The sequence below is a fragment of the Carassius carassius genome, chromosome 11 (assembly GCF_963082965.1).
Source record: "Carassius carassius chromosome 11, fCarCar2.1, whole genome shotgun sequence".
In the NCBI taxonomy this organism is placed as follows: Eukaryota; Metazoa; Chordata; class Actinopteri; order Cypriniformes; family Cyprinidae; genus Carassius; species Carassius carassius.
In genome coordinates, this window is record NC_081765.1 from 34,040,827 (window position 1) to 34,062,431 (window position 21,605).

The window sequence follows — 21,605 nt, forward strand, 5'->3', positions numbered from 1 at the left end:
TTTGTTGGGCTTTTTTCACAATGGAGCCAATGTGATTGTCCCACTTCAGGTCCTGAGAGATGGTGGTTCCCAGGAATCTGAATGACTCCACTGCAGCCACTGCCACTGCAGCCACTGTTCATGATGGTGAGTGGGGAAAGTGCAGGGGGGTTTCTCCTAAAGTCCACAGTCATCTCCACTGTTTTGAGCGTGTTCAGCTCCAGGTTGTTAAGACTGCACCAGACAGCCAGCTGCTCAACCTCCTGTCTGTAAGCAGACTCGTCACCGTCCTGGATGAGGCCGATGACTGTAGTGTCGTCTGCAAACTTCAGGAGCTTGACAGAGGGGTCTTTAGAGGTGCACAGGGAGTCGTTGGTGTACAGATTACAGATTACATTTACATTTAGCTGACGCTTTTATCCAAAGCGACTTACAATTGCTATATATGTCAGAGGTCGCACGCCTCTGGAGCAACTAGGGGTTAAGTGTCTTGCTCAGGGACACACTGGCGGTTCACAGTGGATTCGAACCCGGGTCTCCCACACCACAGGCATGCGTCTTATCCACTGCGCTAACACCACCCCTGTCTTTAGAGGTGTACAGGGAGAAGAGCAGAGGGGAGAGAACACCATCCCTGAGGGGCACCAGTGTTGGTGGAGCAGCTGTTTGACATGAATTTCCCAAGTCTCACTAACTGTTGCCTATCTGTCAGAAAGCTGGTGATCCACTGACAGATAGAGCTAGGAACAGAGAGCTGGGTCAGTTTGGTCTGGAAACCCTTGGGTTGGGATGATGGTGTTGAAAGCCGCACTAAAGTCCACAAACAGGATCCTCACATAAGTCCCTGTTTTGTCCAGATGTTGCAGGATGAAGTGCAATGCCATGTTGATTGCATCATCCACGGACCTGTTTGCTCGGTACGCAAACTGCAGGGGGTCCAGTAAGGGTCCAGTGATGTCCTTCATATAAGCCAGAACCAGTTTTTCAAACGACTTCATGACGACAGACATTAGAGCCACAGGTCTGTAGTCGTTAAGTCCTGTTATATTGGGTTTCTTTGGAATGGGGATTATGGTGGAGCGTTTGAAGCAGGAAGGCACTTCACACAACTCCAGAGATCTGTTGAAGATCTGTGAAAAGATGGGGGCCAGCTGGTCAGCACAGATTTTCAGACAGGCTGGTGTAACGCCATCTGGGCCTGGTGCTTTTCATCTTTTGTTTTTCTTGAAGACCTGGCGCACATCATCTTCACAGATTTGAAGAGCAGGAGGTATGGAGAGGGGGATTGCAGGAGGTGTTAATGGTTGTGTAGGGAGATGGTCAGAGTGGGTGTTGGGGGTTTCAAATCTACAATAAAACTCATTCAGGTCATTAGCAAGTCGTTGATTAGCCTCAGTGCAAGGGGATGGTGTCTTGTAGTTTGTGATGGCTCTCAGTCCTCTCCAAACTGAAGTAGAGTCGTTGGAAGTAAACTGGTCTTCCAACTTTTTAGCGTAGGTCTTTTTAGCCGCTCTAATCTCTTTGTTCAGTGTGTTCCTGGCCTGATTGTACAAGACCCTGTCCCCATTTCTGTAGGCATCCTCTTTGGCCTGACGAAGGTGTCTGAGTTTTACTGTAAACCATGGCTTATCATTGTTGAATGTTAAATAAGTCCTGGTAGGAATGCATATATCCTCAAAGAAGCTAATATAGGATGTTACAGTCTCTGTGAGTTCGTCCAGATCGGTGGTAGCAGCTTCAAAAACGCTCCAGTCTGTGATGTCAAAACAAGATTGTAAATCCTGCTCTGTTTCGCTGGTCCATCTCTTCACAGTCTTTACTACAGGTTTAGCAGATTTAAGTTTCTGCTTGTAGGTCGGTATAAGATGAACCAGACAGTGATCAGATCGTCCCAAAGCTGCTCGTGGAACAGAGTGATATGCATCCTTTATTGTGGTGTAACAGTGATCCAATATATTACTGTCTCTGGTGGGACAGGTAACATGCTGTCTGTATTTTGGCAGTTCACGGGAGAGATTGGCTTTATTAAAGTCCCCAAGAATGATTAAAACAGAGTCCGGGTGTTGTTGTTCTGTGTCTGTGATCTGATCAGCGAGTTTCTGTAAAGCCAGACTTACTTGCGCTTGAGGAGGGATGTAAACACTAACCAGAATGAACGAGTGAAACTCCCGCGGCGAATAGAACGGCTTGCAGTTGATAAACTGCATTTCTAGATCAGGACAGCACATCTTCTTTAATACAGTTACATCTGTACACCACCGTTCATTGATGTAAAAGCATGTCCGCCGCCGCGCAATTTCCCCGTTGATTCTGCTTCGCGGTCCGCTCTGAACAGCTGAAAGCCCGGCAGATGGAGTGCGCTGTCCGGTATGGCGTCATTCAGCCAGGTTTCCGTGAAACACAGAGCAGCAGAGTGAGAGAAATCCTTATTTGTCCGAGAGAGCAGAAGGAGTTCGTCCATTTTGTTGGGTAGAGAGCGGAGATTTGCGAGATGGATGCTAGGCAACGGCGTTCGAAATCCGCGCTTCCTGAGTCTGACGAGCGCTCCCGCTCGCTTTCCCCACCTGCGCGTCCTGAAGCGCTTGATCAGCGCCGCTGCTCCTCCGATAACAATGTTCAGTAAAACGTCTGTATAATAGAAATCCGGAAAAATATCATGTGGTGTGTTCTGCCGAATGTTCAGCAGTTCATCCCTGGTGAAACTGATCGTGTTTGTTAAACAAAAAACAGGAAAAACGAACAAAAACAGTACAAACACTGGAGAGCCAAGCACTGAAGCAGCCATGTGCGGCGCCATCTTGGATTGCCTGTAGGGATTCATCATCCTACTATATATACTTTCACTTACAAAACCAGCATGATTAACTTATGATGTTTGGATAGTGAACATTTAATTTGGTTTGATAAAGCAACATGATCAGTCTCTGGTTTCTCAGATGTTTCTCCTGAAATGACATTTAAACTCACTAGTGTCTTCTGTAGAGTTTCAGAATAAATCTCAACAATATACGTGCTCATTTTTGCCAATACGCAAACATCTGCAATCAAAAGTCTCATTATCTCAATATTGACTCAATTGTTTCTTCAAATTAGCATTTTTTGTTTGCTTTTCTTAAAGTCACATTACAGTATTTGTGTGCTCTTGAAGCCATAATAGAACAAATCCAAGAGAAATGTCTTGTTTGTTGTTATTGTAGTCCTTGATTTCTGCAAACTGATGGTATTTACTGTCAGCAGATACAAATTAGTTTCAAATATTTTTCACTGTTCAGTGTATTTGCAGAAAACGAGCAGTTTTTTTTTACAGCCAAATGAACTTCCTGTCAGTCTGAGTCAGTCATGAAAACACTGACCTCTAGTGATCGAGAGGAGCTAGCGATACTTCTGATGATTTGAAGAGCTTTCTTGAAGTCTGATTTATTTTTATTGAATCTCAACAGATGATGAACCGGTTCAATAAAAACGAGACGCCGATTCATTCGATTCATTCAAAGTGTTCCCAGAAGTCCATGCGCAGCGTTTAACACGTTCACTGTTTAAAGGTAGACCTGGATATGTAGTAAAATACACTGCAGAGGCCGTTTCAGAAAGGTATATTAACCCTGATATGAGGGAAACAAGTGCAATTAAGTGAAGCTTACCTAAAACAAGTAAAGTTATCTAACATGGGATAAGAAAAAAAATCTTAATGCAAACAGAAACACTATTATATTTTAGTTTTGTTACCCTCTTGGCAGATAATTTGCAAAATAAAATGCAATGAAATCCCCCCAGGAAACAAATATCTAGTCATGTTTATTATTTAGAAAATGCATCTTGATTTAAGAGTTTTCAGATATTTTGAATGAGAAAGCAAGAAAGAAAGAAAGAAAGAAAGAAAGAAAGAAAGAAAGAAAGAAAGAAAGAAAAATATTTTTATTTTATTTATTTTTTTGCAGGACAGGTACATTCATTCATTGTGCATATTTTCATCATGCAGACACTGTCAAAGTGACAAAAACAGCCTGTCCTTTTATACAGAATCTGAAGCTGCATTAAGTAATACATTAAACCTAATACAATAATACATTTAGTTACATTAATTTAATAAAATAATTTAATTCAAATTTCAAATATACTGTCAAATGCAAAGTGTGTGTGTTGCTTCAAAAGAGCAACCGTGCATTTGTGTTGTTTTATTTTCTTGTTTTTATTGGTTAATCATATAATCACACATTAATATATAATCATTAGCCATTTATGCAATATATCATTTTTAATCATTAATGGTATTTAATCATTAAATTATTAATTACTGGTATCTTGTTTTTAAACTTAACATTTCTTATTTTTGATTGATCTTCATAAATAGGAAATTAGATGTGTGCGTTATATGGATGAATGATTTGAGATCACAAACGTTTTCCCGCAGTGTGTGGAGTTTAAAGACGCTCCCTTACGCACTATATATCCAGCGAATATTGAAGCTGATAATAAATTAACTGCGCTTGAAGTTTGAGCTGGTGTAGCCTTATACTATACTAGTTGCCTGTAATCGTAACCGGATATCCGCATCACAAACAGAAAGTGAAAGCAAAATGTTCAGAATTTATGTTTCTTCCTTTAAATAGCCCGGGTCGATTCTATACGGAAGTGCTGGAGATCAGATTCTGTTTCATCATGGACGACACACAACTATCTACAGATGAAGATGTTTCTCCAGGATGCAGGTACTTTCAATAAACACTTTATAAAATCACCTTGAATGATGGTAGATGGGAGTCTCCATAGCGTTTTAGTGTCTGGAGGTGTTTAAGCTAAAATTAAGATTTTGATTTAAAAAGCCTCCTCATGGAGAGTTTGATTAAAAATACTTAATTAAATTAATTAAATCTCTTTTGTTATAGTTCATTTCATCAGAAGAGATCAGAAGCAGAGTCCAGCTGTGTGTCTATGAGGAGTGATTGGTCTATGGATCATCCAGTTGATTTTAAGTGTGAAGATACACAGACTGATCTCAGGTACATTTTTATACAAATATTATTACAACATGTCATTTTTATGTAATTAGAATAGTGTTATCTTCATCTTTAAGTATATTTATGTGATATATTAACATATATAGTGTTACACAGATAGATGCATTTGTGAAAGCACTCAGTTCTGTTTAACATCTTTTGTAATAAGATAGTGTAAATGATCCTGGAGTTGTTTTTAATGTGATTGTTTAAATAATATGTGATTATGTACTTTGTTATGGATTGACTTTAATCTCTCTCTGTTATAGTTCAGTTCATCAGAAGAGATCAGAAGCAGAGTCCAGCTCTGTGTCTATGAGGAGTGATGCATCTGTGAATCAGTCATTAGATTATAAGAGTGAAGACACAAAGACTGACCTCAGGTATAATATTTCCATAAAATAGTATTTGATTATGATACAGAATACATAAACAAAACTGTGCTCTTTAGCATATTTAATAATGCAGTATTTAAATTTTCCAGGCATGAAGTCCTCAACAGGTTTAGATCAAATCTGCTGAAGAAGTTTGAGTGTCTGTATGAGGGAACAGCGATGCAGGGAAACCCAACACTCCTGAATGAGATCTACACAGAGCTCTACATCACAGAGAGTGAGAGTGGACAGATCAGTAATGAGCATGAGGTGAGACAGATTGAGACACAATCCAGGAGAGCAGCAACAGAGGACAAAGCCATCAAATGCAGTGACATCTTTAGACCTTTACCTGGACAAGACAAAGCCATCAGAACTGTGCTGACAAAGGGAGTCGCTGGCATTGGCAAAACAGTCTCTGTGCAGAAGTTCATCCTGGACTGGGCTGAAGGGAAAGAGAATCAGGACGTCCAGCTCATATTTCCTCTTCCTTTCAGAGAAATCAATTTGATGAAGGACAAAACACTCAGTCTTTCAGATCTTCTTCATGTCTTTTTCCCTGAAACTAAAGAAATTGAATTATCCAGTGATGAATATAAAGTGTTGTTCATCTTTGATGGTCTGGATGAGTGTCGTCTGTCTCTGGACTTTAAGAGTGAAGTGAAACTGTGTAATATATCTGAATCAGCCTCAGTGGACGAGCTGCTGATGAACCTCATTGTGGGGAATCTGCTTCCCTCTGCTCTCATCTGGATCACCTCCAGACCAGCAGCAGCTGATCTCGTCCCCTCTGAGTGTGTCCATCGAGTGACAGAGGTACGAGGCTTCAATGAGCCACAGAAGGAGGAATACTTCAGGAAGAGAATCAGTGATCAGAGTCTGGCCGACAGGATCATCTCACACCTGAAGTCATCAAGGAGCCTCTACATCATGTGCCACATCCCAGTGTTCTGCTGGATCTCAGCCGCTGTTCTGGAGAAGATGTTGAGTCGAGGTAAGAGAGGAGAGATTCCCAAGACTCTCACTCAAATGTACACACACTTCCTGATCCTTCAGATCAACATCAAACATGAAAAGGACTATGAGAAGAAGGTGACAGATGAAGACATGATCCTCAAACTGGGGAAAGTGGCTTTTCAGCAGCTTGTGAAAGGAAATCTTATCTTCTATGAGGAAGACCTGAGAGAGTGTGGCATTGATGTGACAGAAGCATCAGTGTACTCAGGATTGTGCACTCAGATCTTCAGAGAGGAGCTGGGCTTGTATCAGGGGAAAGTCTTCTGCTTTGTTCATCTGAGCATTCAGGAACATCTAGCAGCTCTATATGTGCACCTCTCCTGGACAAACAATAACAGAAATGTGTTTGAGCCAATCACCAAACAGAGTTTATGGTCTAAAGTTCAGGACTTGTTTCAGCATGGTCCATTATCTGAGCTGCATCAGAGAGCTGTGGATGAGGCTCTACAGAGGAAAAATGGACATCTGGACCTTTTCCTGCGGTTCCTTCTGGGTTTGTCAGTGGAGTCTCGACAGATTCTCCTACAACAAATAATGACACTGAAAAGAAGCATCTCTGACAACAATGAGAAAACTGTTGAGTACATCAAGAAGAAGATCAGGAGCATTGACTCACCAGAGAAATCCATCAATCTGTTCCACTGTCTGAATGAACTGGGTGATCAGTCACTAGTGAAGGAAATACAACAGTATCTGACATCTGGAAGAATAAAGAAAACCAAACTCTCTTCATCTCAGTGGTCAGCTGTAGTTTTTGTGTTGTTGACATCAGAAGAGGAACTGAATCAGTTTTGTCTCGATAAATTTGTTAAAGGAAATAATAAACATGAAAATATGAAAGTTCTTCAGAAGCTGCTGCCTGTGATTAAAGAATCCAGATCAGTTCAGTAAGTATCACTGAGAACAATCACTTCACTTTTAAAACATTAAGAAAATCAAAGTTAAAAGTAGTGTTAATTTTGTCACCAATTTTAATTTAGTCTTAATGTGTCAAATGTAACTTTTAGTTTTTATCATATTTAGTCAACTTGTCCTGTTTTAGTTTTAGTCAAGTTTCAGTTGACTAACCCCCAGTTTCACAGACAAGGCTTAAGCCTAATCCCATGCAAAAATCTAAGTCTGAGCTATTTCTACTGAAAGAAACTTGCTCTGACTGATCATAAAATATATCAGTGCCTTTATTTTGTCTCAAAATGCTCACCAGTAATGTTTTCAAAGGAACTAATTCTGTTTTGGTTTAAGGCCTGTTTTTGAAACTAGGCCTAAATGTTTGAGAATTTAAGTCTAGTTTTAGTTAGTGGTAACCTTTTTTGTCTTACTGTATTATGGTTAAAATGATTACATTTTTATTTCTATTTTGCTCAATTTTAATTGCAATGATTGTTGTCATTTGGAAAATGTATTTTTAAATTTTATCAGAAGTTTCTCTTTCACTAATAAGCACAAATCGATAGAATATCGACTTCTTTGACATCATCTAACATAACTAAACGATTTTTGAAAACACTTTTGACCACAGTGTCTGACAGAGTCCCAAAACACAGTTGTAGCCAATCAGCAGCAAGGGGGCGTGTCTTGTCCTGATAGCGAGAAGAGAGCGCTCAATTTGAGTGCACAGGACGCATATTACATTACATTTACATTTAGTCATTTAGCAGACGCTTTTATTCAAAATTAGCATATTAGCAGATCGACTACAGATCGAGAGAGATAGCCGATAAAAAAGAGGGTTTACAATCAGGCAAGAGGTAGGACCCACGGAGCAGCTTTCCAGCCATGGAGAGAAACTCAAGGATTGGGAAGGGCTCGAATCGGAGGTTCCCTGTCAAGGGAACTTCGAACTGCATCGTCTGAGGGGACACTATGGGGAACACCTCGTCATGACCCGTGTCTGAAGCATGCTTTGAAAAACGCCAACGTGTTGGCCAGCGACAGCCTCTGACGTCACTACCAGCGCGACTATAAATATGCGCCCATAGGACCCGTCACTTATCTTCTTCGTCGTCATTGTCTGTTTTGTTTGAAGCGTGCATCTGAGAAACGACCAAAACGGTAAGAGTGATCTTGTTTTCATGGCATCCACTAGCAAGGCGTTTAAACAGTGTGTGCATCCGTGTCAGCGTTATTTGACACCTGATGACACACACATTCTTTGCGTCTCTTGTTTGGGCGAAGAGCACGCGCGCGATGTCCTCGAGGGGGCAATATGCGTGCACTGCAAGCATTTTTCTTTGAAAAAGCTCCGCTCTCGTTTGTCTCTCTTTTCGAGGAAAGAGGGACAGCCATCTGGATCCCGCGGCTCAGGACCCGCCGTTACCGAGGCACAGAGGAGAATGAGCTCGTGGGGATCACAGGTGGATCTCGCTGAGGAGTGTAGAGAGGGACTTTTCCTTTCTCTGGCGGCAAACGAGAGTAAACTTCAGGAGGAAGATGCGTTGTCATTAACCCATTCTGACACTGAAGTTAGTGCTCTGCTGGGTTTTACCCAGGAAGAGCTGGAGATGTCTGAGAGTGGCGAAGAAGCTGAGGCTGAGCCTTCTCAATCCTCCTGCCCTGCGTATGGGGGGCTGTTAGAGGTTATGGATCGCGCCATGGCAAAATTAGACTTGCCATGGAAGCGTGTCAGAAAAGTAACGTCGCGAGGTCGCCTCGATGAGCGTTATTTGTCAGACCATAACCCTCCAGCCCAGGTGAGCCTTCCATTCTTGCCTGACTTGCATGCAGAAGTCGAAAAGGAATGGAAGAGGCCATTTTCCTCTCGCATCCATCGGTTTCAGCATACAAGTTATGCTAATATCGAAGACAAGCACGAAAACGGCTATGAAAGGATGCCCCCTGTAGAAGAGACGCTGGCTAGCTATCTCTCTGTGGGGGAAACGTCCTCTCTTAAATCTCCCTCTTTGCCATCTAAGCCCCTCCAGGATACATCCCGCTTAAATGGCAAATCATACGCGGCAGCAGGTCAGGCTGTGGCTTCATTGCACACGATGGCAGTGCTTCAGGCTTACCAGGCTGACCTGCTGAAGGACCTGGATACAGGCGAGGGCCTTTCAGCTGATCAGGTAGCCGAGCTGTGCCGCACCACAGACCTCTCTCTCCGGGCTACCAAGCAGGCCACCTCCGCCATGGGTTGGTCTATGGCGGCCATGGTGGTAACGGAGAGACATCTGTGGGTAAACCTGGCAGACATCGGGAGGGAAGAAAGGGGGTTTCTTCTCGATGCTCCGGTTCCGCCTTCTGAGCTTTTTCGGTACCTCTGGCGAGATGGTGGTCGAAAAGTTCAGGGAGGCAAGGGCGTGCTCAGCTGCCTTTAAATCCTTCATTCCACGAAGGTCCAGGTCCGAGCCCGAAAACAACAAAGGGGTCCTGGCCCATCTCGATCTGAGGAACGAAGACGGGCGCAGAAGGCTAGTGTCGCGGCTCGCGCTCCTCCCCCGCCTAAGGGCAGGGGCAAGAGGAATCGCGGGTCACGGAGAGGTAAGCAGGGTCTGAGGGATGTGATTCAGACGAGGCAGCGTCCTCGTCTGGATCGGAGCGATACCTAGTAGCTCTGGATGTTTTTAACCTCTGTTTTAACTTTTTTTTATCCTCACCTGCCTAATTCCCCTGTAGCCACCAGCTCTCCACCTGATCAAGGTTAGGTGGAAAGTTTCTCACATAACAGTCTCCTATCCTGGACCTATGATTTTTTGGTTGGTTCTATGTTCATAGTAACCACCTTACTGACGGTCCGGACCAAAAGGGGGTGCCCCGTAAGCGAGACTCCAGTACAGGAGGGTGGGTGAGTACGTAACCCTTTCTTTATCTGCTTATGGGTGTTATGTTGCTGGTGGTTATTTGTCTACTAACAAACTCTGTGAGTTTCCTTTACAGTGCTCAGTTCCGGCCTCGTGCTCTGGTATTAGGTGGCCAAGATCACAGGCTTTCGGCAGGCGGCCGCGCCGCGTGGGTTCCGCCCCTCGGGGCGTGACACCCACCGTGGAGTGAGACCCGCGTGTGGGAGGCAAACGCCCTGCGGTTGTCCATCCCACACCCCCTCCTGAGGAGCCTGGCTGGTCGTCAGAACTGGCACAGCACTGCAGGGAATTTCATGGATGTCCGGCCAGGTCACCCTGAGGGGCCGCCTGGTCACTTGGCGCATCCGGGGAGGTGGTAGTTACGGAAGTCTTCTGTATGTACTGCCTCGGGTGATGCTCCCCTCGCTTGAGGGTTGGAGCCTGCCTCTCCCGTGCGATCCAGCACCTCTGCGATGCTTAGGAACCTTTCTGTACACACGCTAAGCCTGTGTACTTTCTCAAAACCACATGGTGGTCAGTGTGCACGTGAACACTTTGCGCACTGTCTGAAATCCATGTAAGAAGTAAGTTTGCACGCAAGACTCTGCGCACTTTCTGAAATCCACGTAAGTGGTAAGTGTGCATGCAAGATTTTGCGCACTTTCTGAAATCCTGTACGGTAGGGGTTACGCGCTCCACTTCATTCCCTCTCTTAAGATGATTAGCCCTGGGTTCCATGGGCTTCATTCAAGCAGTGTGTATTTGTTACACACCTCAAGCATCGCTTCCCTCAACATGAGGGGTTGTGTGGACGTACTGTGGTTGTCAGGTAGTAGGCCTCACCAGGCCTCCCTGGAGTTAAGTTCCAAATTACTTTCAGTTTCCACTTAAGGTGGTTATCTGGCAACAGGTAGTACGCCTCTCTAGGCCTCTCTGTAGATGAACTCCCACATATTGTGGTTATCAGGTAGTAGGCTTCACCAGGCCTCTCTGAAGCTGAGCTCCCACATACTGTGGTTGTCAGGTAGTAGGCCTCACCAGGCCTCCATGGAGGTTTAGCTCCCACATACTGTGCGTTTCCACTAAATAACATGGTTTTTCAGGTAGTAGGTCCCACCAGGCCTCTCTGTAAGTGAGCTCCCATGTTTTGTGGTCGTCAGGTAGTAGGCCTCACCAGGCCTCCCTGGAGTTAAGTTCCAGATTACTTTCAGTTTCCACTTAAGGTGGTTGTCTGGTAACAGGTAGTAGGCCTCTCTAGGCCTCTCTGTAGGTGAACTCCCACATATCGTGGCAGTTTAGCAGCGCTCCCCTTTTCCAATGGAAAAGGGTCACCTATGAGCATGCTACTCTGAGCTCGGAGCCCTCCTCTCATAGGAGACTGAATTCTCGGTTTTCTCAGCAGAGCGCTCCAGTACTACATACTGTTTTTGTGACGCACTGTGAGAGCAGACATCCTGTTGAGGCAGGGGCTGAGGCTCTGGGAATGGCGCCTTCGCACCAAGGTGTTGAAGTTGAGTTGGAGAAGTTGGCCAGACTTGGGTGGATCAGTTTTGTGGCTCGAGAGAGCATCGCACTATCCCCTCTGGCTTCCTCTGACTCATCCAGCTCCATTGGGGCTAGACACCAGGGTACAGACGTGGCCGAGGCTAGGGCTGGACGATTATGGCCTAAAATCAAAACCTCGATTAATTGAACATTTTACCTCGATTACGGTTAATGAACGATTATTTTGTTTCTGTTTTGTTTTTTTGCCCTCATAGTTTACTGACAAGGTTTGTACTCTAAATATGATTGACTATTAAAGGTGAGATATTTTTTTCCTGTTGAAAAAGCGATATCATAGCTCACTATCAGCAGTTATTTTATCTATGTTCGTAGCATTTCTTACAGATTATTGCTCGGTGTAAGAGATAAATAAAGATCAGATAAAGATAAATTAGCACAGTACCAGTACGAGTGATTGCGTGTGTGAATTAGTCATACCGTCTCTATATTATTGTGAAGCTGTGGGTTGTAAATAGCCTAGTTGCTTCAAAGGTAGAAAAATATGCTATAATAAGTTTTGAGATTCTAAGCTACTTTAGGGATAAATATTATCAAAATTATATTCAAATTTAAAATGCATAATTTTAGTTAGGGTGAAGAAAAGCTTTTGGCTTCTTTTCTGAGGCCATAAAAGGGCGCATTGAGCAAAATATTACTAATGCACGTTTATTCAAAGCATAAGAAAATCGGACTGTGAAAAAGGTGCATAATATTTAAAATAATGTTTATAAACCAATTATAATTAAGTAGCTTTAAGAACTATAAACAAAACAGCACCATGTGTGTATGCATAGTTTAATTCAAAGGGGTGAAAGCCAATAACACAGAGTACATTTTTCATTTAAACACAAGATGCAGTAGGATGGGGAAAACCCACCATAAAGTTTTTGAAAAAAATTGAACCCACCTTAATTTTACATGGCTTTCTAAACATGTGGCTCTGTTGTGTGAGACGCCAGTGCAAGGGTAACAGAAGATGTCCCTCTAGAAATGCGTGAAATATGCGTTCTGTGTGAATGGCTTGGTTTCAGTTTTGACTTAAACAAGATCTTCTTCACATTGATGTTCTCTTTTTCTGCAATATTTTGAAAGAACATCTCAGCAGCGCTGCATCTAGTTTCTTCAACTGTATAGGTTAACGAAAACATTCTAATGCAATGACACTTTTATATTGTCATCACATCTCGTGCGCCACTGATAAAGGCCAAGTAGAATTTGACCGTCCGCATCCGCGCACCGTCCGCATTATGTAATTTTCGTCATCACAAGGGCTTGCAGACAGCCGCGCATCAGTCCACGCGATCTCAAAAAGTGCCTGCACGCGGACGGGGTGCGCTGCTGTCAACAGCACATGCACGAGGTGAAGATGACAGAAGTGGTACTGCTTGTCGAGCTCGTCTTCCTTCTGAAAGCTGTGCGGATGAGGCTATGTGAGACAGAACAGAACCCCGAATGTGAAGTATACTCGGGGCGGGCCTTAAAGCAGCCTCCTTAACGGACACCTAAAATTCGAATGCAACATTTTTGCATTCTAATGTGGAATTTTTTTTATTTTATTCGACGAATATTCGAAATTCTAAATTTTTTTGACAGCCCTAGCGTGAACATGGTAGCTCGATATAATAATACACATCCGATCATCTAATCGCTTGAATGTCCAAACCATAAAACAAATACAACTGACAAAGTTTAGTGAAGATACAAGGCCATCACTATGTGTTGAACCGGCGTTCACCTCCGTGTTTTGCTTTTATGCCATTGACTGGACGGGCAGAGTCATGTGGCTACACACGCGGTAGTATGCTTTTAAGGGGGAAGTATTAACAGGATTAAAAAAACGAAATAACCGACATGGGAAAATTACGTCGGTTAGAGGTTCTGAATTTCGGTTTCGATTACTTTTCAATTAATCGTCCAGCCCTAGCCGAGGCTTCATCTGTACATTCCTTCCTCCAATTGTTCTGCTCCCGGGCCATTCCATTTACAAGCTATCAGAGTGCCACGAGAGCCCCTCCTTAGAACAGTATTTGTAAATACATGTTATGGTAAGTGTGCACGTGAAGTCTTTGCACACTTTCTGAAATCCACACTGTGGTAAGTTCGCACGCTAGTACTCTGCGTTCTTTCTAAAATCCTATATGGTAAGGCTTTGCGCGGCTGCTTCGTGCCCTTTCTTGAGTCGGTTTAAGCCCCGTTCATCTTGGGCACCACTCCACCCAGGTATCCTCTGATACCTATCTAGAACAGGGCGCCGTTACTAGAGTACTGTTGAGACAGCTCTTTCGGCAAGTTTTTGCGAAAGCTAGCAGTAGCCCCTGTGTGACAGGCAAGACTTGGTAGAAGAAAGTGCTAGGTTCTCAGCCGTATCCCTTTAAAGGAATCTTTTGTGATTCCAAGCCTTCAGCTCTACCCCGGGCCAGGGCCCTACAGGTAAGTTAGGTATGTAGCTTAGGCCTTTGGCCATAAGGGATAATGTCATAGACAGCCGTCGAACCGTCCCAGAGGCGACTCCTGGTGAAATGGTAGAGTTGGTACTTAGTGTTTGCCATGATTCTGGTCTGCACTCCCCTCAGCATGGCGGCGTGGGTATACTGTTCCCCATAGTGTCCCCTCAGAGGACGCAGTTCGAAGTTCCCTTGACAGGGAACGTCTCAGGTTACGAATGTAACCATGGTTCCCTAAGAGGGAACGAGACACTGCGTCCTCTAGCTCCCTGCCAGGCTTCGGACACAAGCTTCACGAAGAAGATAAGTGATGGGTCCTATGCGCACGTATTTATATTCGCGCTGGTAGTGACGTCAGAGGCTGTCGCCGGCCAACACGTTGGCATTTTTCAAATTATGCTTCAGACACGGGTCACGACGAGGTGTTCCCCATAGTGTCCCCTCAGAGGACGCAGTGTCTCGGTCCCTCTCAGGTAACCATGGTTACATTCGTAACCTGAGACGTTTCTTTAATTCAAAAAACCAAACTTTCTTATATTCTAGATTCATTGCACACAGACAAAATATTTTAAGAGTTTTTTGTTTTGATTCTGCTGGTGACTTAAAGCTTAGAAAAATAAAAAGTAGGAAACTTTTAATGAAATTTTTTTTTTAAAATCCAAAGTAGGTTTAATTATGCACTCACTACTTGGTTGGGGCTTCTGTGTGGCATGGCATGAAAGCGATCAGCCTGTGGCACTGCTGAGGCGTTACTGAAGCCCAGGTTGCTTTTATAGTGGCCTTCAGCTCCTCTGTATTGTTACTTATCTCCCTCTTCACAATACCCCATAGATTCTCTGTGAGGTTCAGGTCATGCGAGTTGGCTGGCCAATCAAGCACAGTAGTATCATGGTCATCAAACCACTTGGAAGTGGTTTTGGCACTGTGGGCAGGTGCTAACGTCGTGCTGGAAGAGAAAATCAGCATCTCCATAAAGCTTTTAAGCAGATGGAAGATGGAAGTGCTCCCAAAAATCTCCTGGCAGATGGCTGCATTTACTCTGGACTTGATAAAACACAATGGAGCAACACCAGCAGACATCAAAGCACCCAAATCATCTCTGACTTAAGAAACTTCACACTGGACTTTGGATTCTGTGCCTCTCCAGTCTTCCTCCAGACTCCAGACGTTGATTTCCAAATGAAATGCTAAATTTACTTTCATCTGAAAAGAGGACTGTGCACCACTGAGCTACAGTCCAGTTCTTTTTCTCCTTACTCCAGGTGAAATGCTTCTGACATTATTCTCTGGTTCAGGAGTGGCTTGGTTCTATGAGTGTGACAGCTGTAGCTCTTTTCCTGAAGATGTTTGAGTGTGCTGACTCTTGATGCACTGACTCCAGCTTCAGTCCACTCCTTGTGACACTCTCCTAAGTTCTTGAATCTGCTTTTCCTGATAATCTTCCCAAGGCCCTGGTCATCCCTGTTGCGGGACAATCATCTTCTGGACAACTGTCTAGTCAGTAGTCTTTCCCATAATTGGGATTGCATGTTCTAAACTAGCCCAGGAGGTACCCTGTATTTATACTCACAATTAATCAAACTAATCAAGTTCAAAATAGAATATTCAATTTTTTTTAAGTCCTAACCATCAGAATTAAAACAAACAAACAAACAAACAAACAAAAAAATAGTGAAATATTTCAGTTTGTGTGCAATGAATCTAGAATATAAGAAAGTTAGCTTTTGGAATTAAGTAACAAAAAATAAAGACCTTTTCTATGATAATCATATTTTTTTAATTGCAATTGTACTGACGTCTATGACTGAACTGGTGATTTTTGCTGGACAGCTTGTATATATATATATATATATATATGTATATATATATATATATATATATATATATATATATATATATATATATATATATATATATATATATATATGTATATGTATATATATATATATATATATATATATATATATATATATATATATATATAAACCTTATACATTCAAGTCCACAACTTAAAGGGTTAGTTCACCCAAATATGAAAATTCTGTAATTAATAACTCATCATCATGTCTTTTCAAACCCGTAAGACTTCGGAAACGATGTTCATCCTTGGAACACAAATTAAGACCCTACATAGACAGCAATGTAACCGAAACGTTCCCAAGCCCAGAAATGTAGCAAGGAGATTTGTGAATTAATACATGTGTTTCCTACGTTGTTGTGATTTGATCTGAACAGAAACAGCTTATCTGTGTGACACAGCTGAGAAATTCTCCAAAATGTCACCAGGGTGATGTGGAGGAGACAAATTGAGGAATAAAGTCTTTTTTTTTTTTTTCAAAAACGAGTCTTGTAGCTTCATATAGTTGCGATGATGAACCACTGATGTCACATGGATTGATTCACAGATCTCCTTTTCAACAAAATAAGTTTTGCTAAAGTTATATTTTATAAAGTTATAATTTGTTATATTAATTACATTTTAGTCTCGTCTTTTTTTATCAATGGTATTACACGTTCATTTAGTCTCCGTTATCATTTAATGACATTATTATTCTCAAAAAACCTTGTCGACAAACATTTTACATTGAAGTTTTTGTAAACAAAAATAACAATAGTTAAAAGCTCACAAATCTTCAGTGCTGCAGATGTTGCCCAGAGATTAGTGGTCAAGGTATATAAATCAGTGACACCATAACATTATTATTCAGAGTCAGAGAAGTGGCATATGAATCAATTATCCGGGTTTGCCGATAATTAAAAATGTCCTAGAAAAAATAATAATAATCATTGTAATTGTAACCAGCAAACATGTTGATTTGTGTTTCATATTTCTACTTCATTTTTAATAATTGGTTCACTGGTCAGAACTGGTCTGATCTGAGACAGTGAAGAGTGTATGACTGTTTTCTACAGGTTGAGAGATTGTGGTGTCACATATGAAGGTTGTGCTGCTCTGGCTTTAGCTCTGAGATCAAACCCCTCACACCTGAGACAACTGGATCTTTCTGGGAATGAAATAGGAGATTCTGGAGTCACGCTGCTCTCTGCTGGACTGAACGATCCCCACTGTAAACTGGAGAAACTGTGGTAAGATCCTATTTGACTCTCACACATGAAGCACAATGTAAAGTATGTTTGAAGTGTTCAGTCTCTTTCTGTTGCTGTGAGTTCAGTTGATTGAGCTGTAAATGACAGAACACATGAGCTGCTCTTCAGTAACATGATACTGCAGGATTGAGAGTCACACTGAAATACACACTTCCACACACAATCAACATTTCAGTCTCTTCATTTTGAACAGACTCCAGCTCAACACAGTCAGTGATTCTTTAAGTTTTAATTGTGTAAAATCACACAAATCATTGCTGCATACATACAAATAAAGACCCAGAGAACACAGTACAACTCAGGTAGTGAATAGTGTCATTTTGTAAAAGGCAAACATTTTTTAAAATAAAATCCAGACAGTTGGTGTGATGAAGTACTCAACTCAACTCAACTTTATTTATAAAGCACTTTCAACACCACAAGTGGAACCAAAGTGCTGTACAGAAAGTATAAAAGAGAAACATAACAACAAAAACAAACATATGACATACACACTTAAAAAGCATTGTCAAAAGCTAAAGAAAACAAATAAGTTTTAAGCGCACTCTGAAAAACACCCAATGAAGAACAAGTTTTAACAGACAGAGGAAGGTCATTCCAAAGCCTAGGAGCTGCAACAGAAAATGCCCGATTGCCTTTACATTTTAAACGCATTCGTGGAACTACAAGAAGCAACTGATCATTCGAGCACAGAGATCTGCTCGATTGACAGCGGCTGATTAAATCAGTAACATAATCGGGGGCTAGACCATGCAGAGATTAAAAAATGTACAACAGCGCTTTGTATTGAATTCTGTAACGTATGGGGAACCAATGTAGTTTAATTAAAACCGGAGTAATGTGTTCTCTCTTCTTAGTACCCATTAAAAGTCTGGCAACTGAGTTCTGAACGAGCTGCAAACGGGAGAGAGAAGCCTGACTCACACCGAGATACAATACATTACAATAATCCAAACGTGAAGACAAAAGGCGTGAACAACTTTCTCCATATCATTAAAAGTAAGAATAGATTTCAATTTAGATATTGATCTAAGATAATTAATATTATTTATCCTGCTTGAATGAAACTTTAGATGATTTATGATCATGTTTTGTGCTCTGCGACAATGATCTATCAAACATGTTGATTTGTCCGTTAAGTTTGTACTTTCTTTTTAATAATGGATTCACTACTAAATGTATGGAAGTAAACGAGTAGTAAAGCTTGAGAGTAAGCTGATTTTAATTTGAGAACTTGTCATAGTAATTGTCACGGTAATTGTCATAGTAATTTGCCAACTACACCGCTACCAGTTCGGCTACCTTCACCACTGTCCCAATGGCCAACCCCACTCCATTTACTGGTGAAGCGGCTGAGTCTAAGGGTTTCATGCTTCACCAACACCAATCTCACCAGCACCGAACTCTCCAGGACCAGAACCCATCCAGCTCGATACTACACGGATCAAACTTTCAGCCCATCATACCCAGGGTCTCTGTTTGTATTGCACCAGCAAGGGGCATGTTATCGGAGAGTGCCCCATCTGTCCACCCAGAGCCTTGGTGAGTTCAGTTCAGCCAGAGCAACATATATACACTCCTCTAATTACTAAAGTTCAATTATCGTCCCATAATTTCTCTGTTACAGTGCTGGCCATTCTCGACTCCGGGTCAGCCGGGAACTTCATCCCAGCCCAGCTCTGCCGTCAGCTCAATATCTCGAAAGAGCGCATCTCACAGATACCAAAGGTGCAATCAGTGACAGGGAAACCCCTCAATCGCTCTTCGATCCAACATCGCGCCATTGAAATCACTCTGACAGTGGGTATTCTACATCAGGAGAGGATGAAGCTTCTGGTCCTGGAGAATTCCACCGCAGATGTAATCCTTGGGAGGCCCTGACTCATCAAACACCACACCGAGCTCTCTTGGGACACTGGAGAAGTAAAATGTTGGAGTAATCAGTGTTTCCCACATTGTTTCCCTGAAATTCCGAAATTGTGCTCCTCCGAAACTGAAGGTATGCAGTACCTCAATAGAAAGCCCTAAGGATAACGTTTCTTTCTCTATTCCTCCAGAATATGCCGAATACAAAGACGTCTTCTGTCCCAAGAGAGCCTCCAAACTACCATCTCATCGGCCATGGGACTGTGCGATTGACCTCCTTCCGGGTAAACCAGTACCTAAAGGGAAGATTTACTCACTCACCATCCCGGAACAAGATGCAATGGAGAAGTACATCGCAGAAGCTTTGGAACAAGGGTACATACGACCATCGACTTCCCCTGCTGCTTCACCATTCTTCTTTGTGGCTAAGAAAGATGGAGGACTTCGACCCTGCATAGACTACAGAGGGTTAAACGCCATCACCAAGAAGTTTTGCTATCCTCTTCCCCTCGTCCCAGTGGCGCTAGAATAGCTCCGTGGTGCTAACATCTTCACAAAGCTAGATTTACGCAGCGCCTATAATCTGATCAGAATACGTGATGGTGACGAGTGGAAGATGGCTTTTGTGACCCCTACTTGCCACTGGGAGTATTTGGTGATGCTGTATGGCCTCGTCAACACACTGTGTTTCAAGACTTCATGCATACCATATTTCAAGATCTGCTAAATTGCTTTGTAATTGTATACATTGACGATATCCTTATTTATTCCAGTGACCCTGTTGCTTATACCCAGCTACGTCGACATACCCTCTTTATCAAAGCGGAGAAATGTGAGTTCCATAAGCCCATAATCAAATTCCTTGGCTACGATGTGTCCAACCGCGGAGTGAGCATGGATGAGGGGAAGGTCGACGCCATTTGAAGGTCGAGTCAAATTGGCCAAAACCCACCACAGTGGAAGACCTTCAAAAATTCCTAGGGTTTGGCATCTCTTGGCGCCGGTACAGGATGGCTGCCTCCGTGACGTGCTCTGCATATGTTTTTGTCTTTTTGTTAGTTTGTCCTGTCTTTAGTTATATTCCTGCAATCAGTTTCACCAGGGATGAACTGCTGAACATTCGGCAGAACGCACCACAAGATGTTTTTCCAGATTTCAATTATTCAGACGTTTTACTGAACATTGTTATCGGAGGAGCAGCGGCGCTGATCAAGCGTTCAGGACGCGCAGACAGGGAAAGCGAGCGGGAGCGCTCGTCAGACTCAGGAAGCGCGGATTTCGAACGCCGTTGCCTAGCATCCATCTGGCAAATCTACGCTCTCTACCCTTCTGCTTTCTCGGACAAATAAGGATTTCACACACTCTGCTGCTCTGTGTTTCACGGAAACCTGGCTGAATGATGTCATACCGGACAGCGCGCTCCATCTGCCGGGCTTTCAGCTGTTTAGAGCGGATCGCGACGCAGAATCAACGGGGAAATCGCGCGGCGGCGGGACATGCTTTTACATCAATGAACGGTGGTGTACAGATGTAACTGTGTTAAAGAAGATGTGCTGTCCTGATCTAGAAATGCACTTTGTCAACTGCAAGCCGTTCTATTCGCCGCGGGAGTTTCACTCGCTCATTCTGGTTAGTGTTTACATCCCTCCGCAAGCGCAAGTAAGTCTGGCTTTACAGAAACTCGCTGAGCAGATCACAGAGACAGAACAACAACAACCAGACTCTGTTTTAATCATTCTCGGGGACTTTAATAAAGCAAATCTCTCCCGTGAACTGCCAAAATACAGACAGCATGTTACCTGTCCCACCAGAGACAGTAATATATTGGATCACTGTTACACAACAATAAAGGATGCATATCACTCTGTTCCACGAGCAGCTTTGGGACGTTCTGATCACTGTCTGGTTCATCTTATACCGACCTACAGGCAGAAACTAAAATCAGCTAAACCTGTATTAAGGACTGTAAAAAGATGGACTAATGAAGCAGAGCTGGATTTACAATCTTGTTTTGACCTCACTGATTGGAGTGTTTTTGAAGCTGCTTCCACCGATCTGGATGAACTCACAGAGACCGTAACATCATATATCAGTTTCTGTGAGGATATGTGTATTCCTACCAAGACTCAACTAAATTACAACAATGACAAACCGTGGTTCACTGCAAAACTCAGACAGCTCCGTCAGGCCAAAGAAGACGCTTACAGGAAGGGGGACAATGTCTTGTATAAACAGGCTAAATACACACTGGAAAAGGAGATCAGAGTGGCAAAGAGGAATTATTCTGAAAAAATAAGGACTCAGTTCACTTCGAACGACTCAGCATCAGTGTGGAAAAGTCTAAAGAAGATCACCAATTACAAGACACCACCCCCCAGCACTGTGGAAAATCAACGACTGGCAGACAATCTGAACGAGTTTTACTGCAGGTTTGAAAGAACACCCATCACCTGCCCGAACACCTCTCCACACAACCGTTCACACCAATAACAACTCCTG

At 42.8% G+C, this 21,605-nt stretch overlaps 1 protein-coding gene across 6 annotated transcripts in view; it reads left to right on the forward strand.

Annotated features, from left to right (window-relative positions):
• The first annotated feature begins 4,605 nt into the window (after nucleotides 1-4,605).
• Nucleotides 4,606-21,605, forward strand: part of LOC132153238 (NACHT, LRR and PYD domains-containing protein 12-like) — a 66,104-nt gene continuing 49,104 nt past the window's right edge. For 3 of the 6 annotated variants that reach the window (XM_059562616.1, XM_059562622.1, XM_059562621.1), the window contains exons 1-5: nucleotides 4,606-4,688; nucleotides 4,866-4,979; nucleotides 5,246-5,359; nucleotides 5,461-7,254; nucleotides 17,046-17,219. In XM_059562616.1, coding sequence (XP_059418599.1) covers nucleotides 4,639-4,688; nucleotides 4,866-4,979; nucleotides 5,246-5,359; nucleotides 5,461-7,254; nucleotides 17,046-17,219 — 2,246 coding nt within the window. In that variant the 5' untranslated portion in view covers nucleotides 4,606-4,638. The remainder of the gene's footprint in view (nucleotides 4,689-4,865; nucleotides 4,980-5,245; nucleotides 5,360-5,460; nucleotides 7,255-17,045; nucleotides 17,220-21,605) is intronic. The other 3 variants (XM_059562617.1, XM_059562623.1, XM_059562618.1) reach the window with 2 other exon arrangements.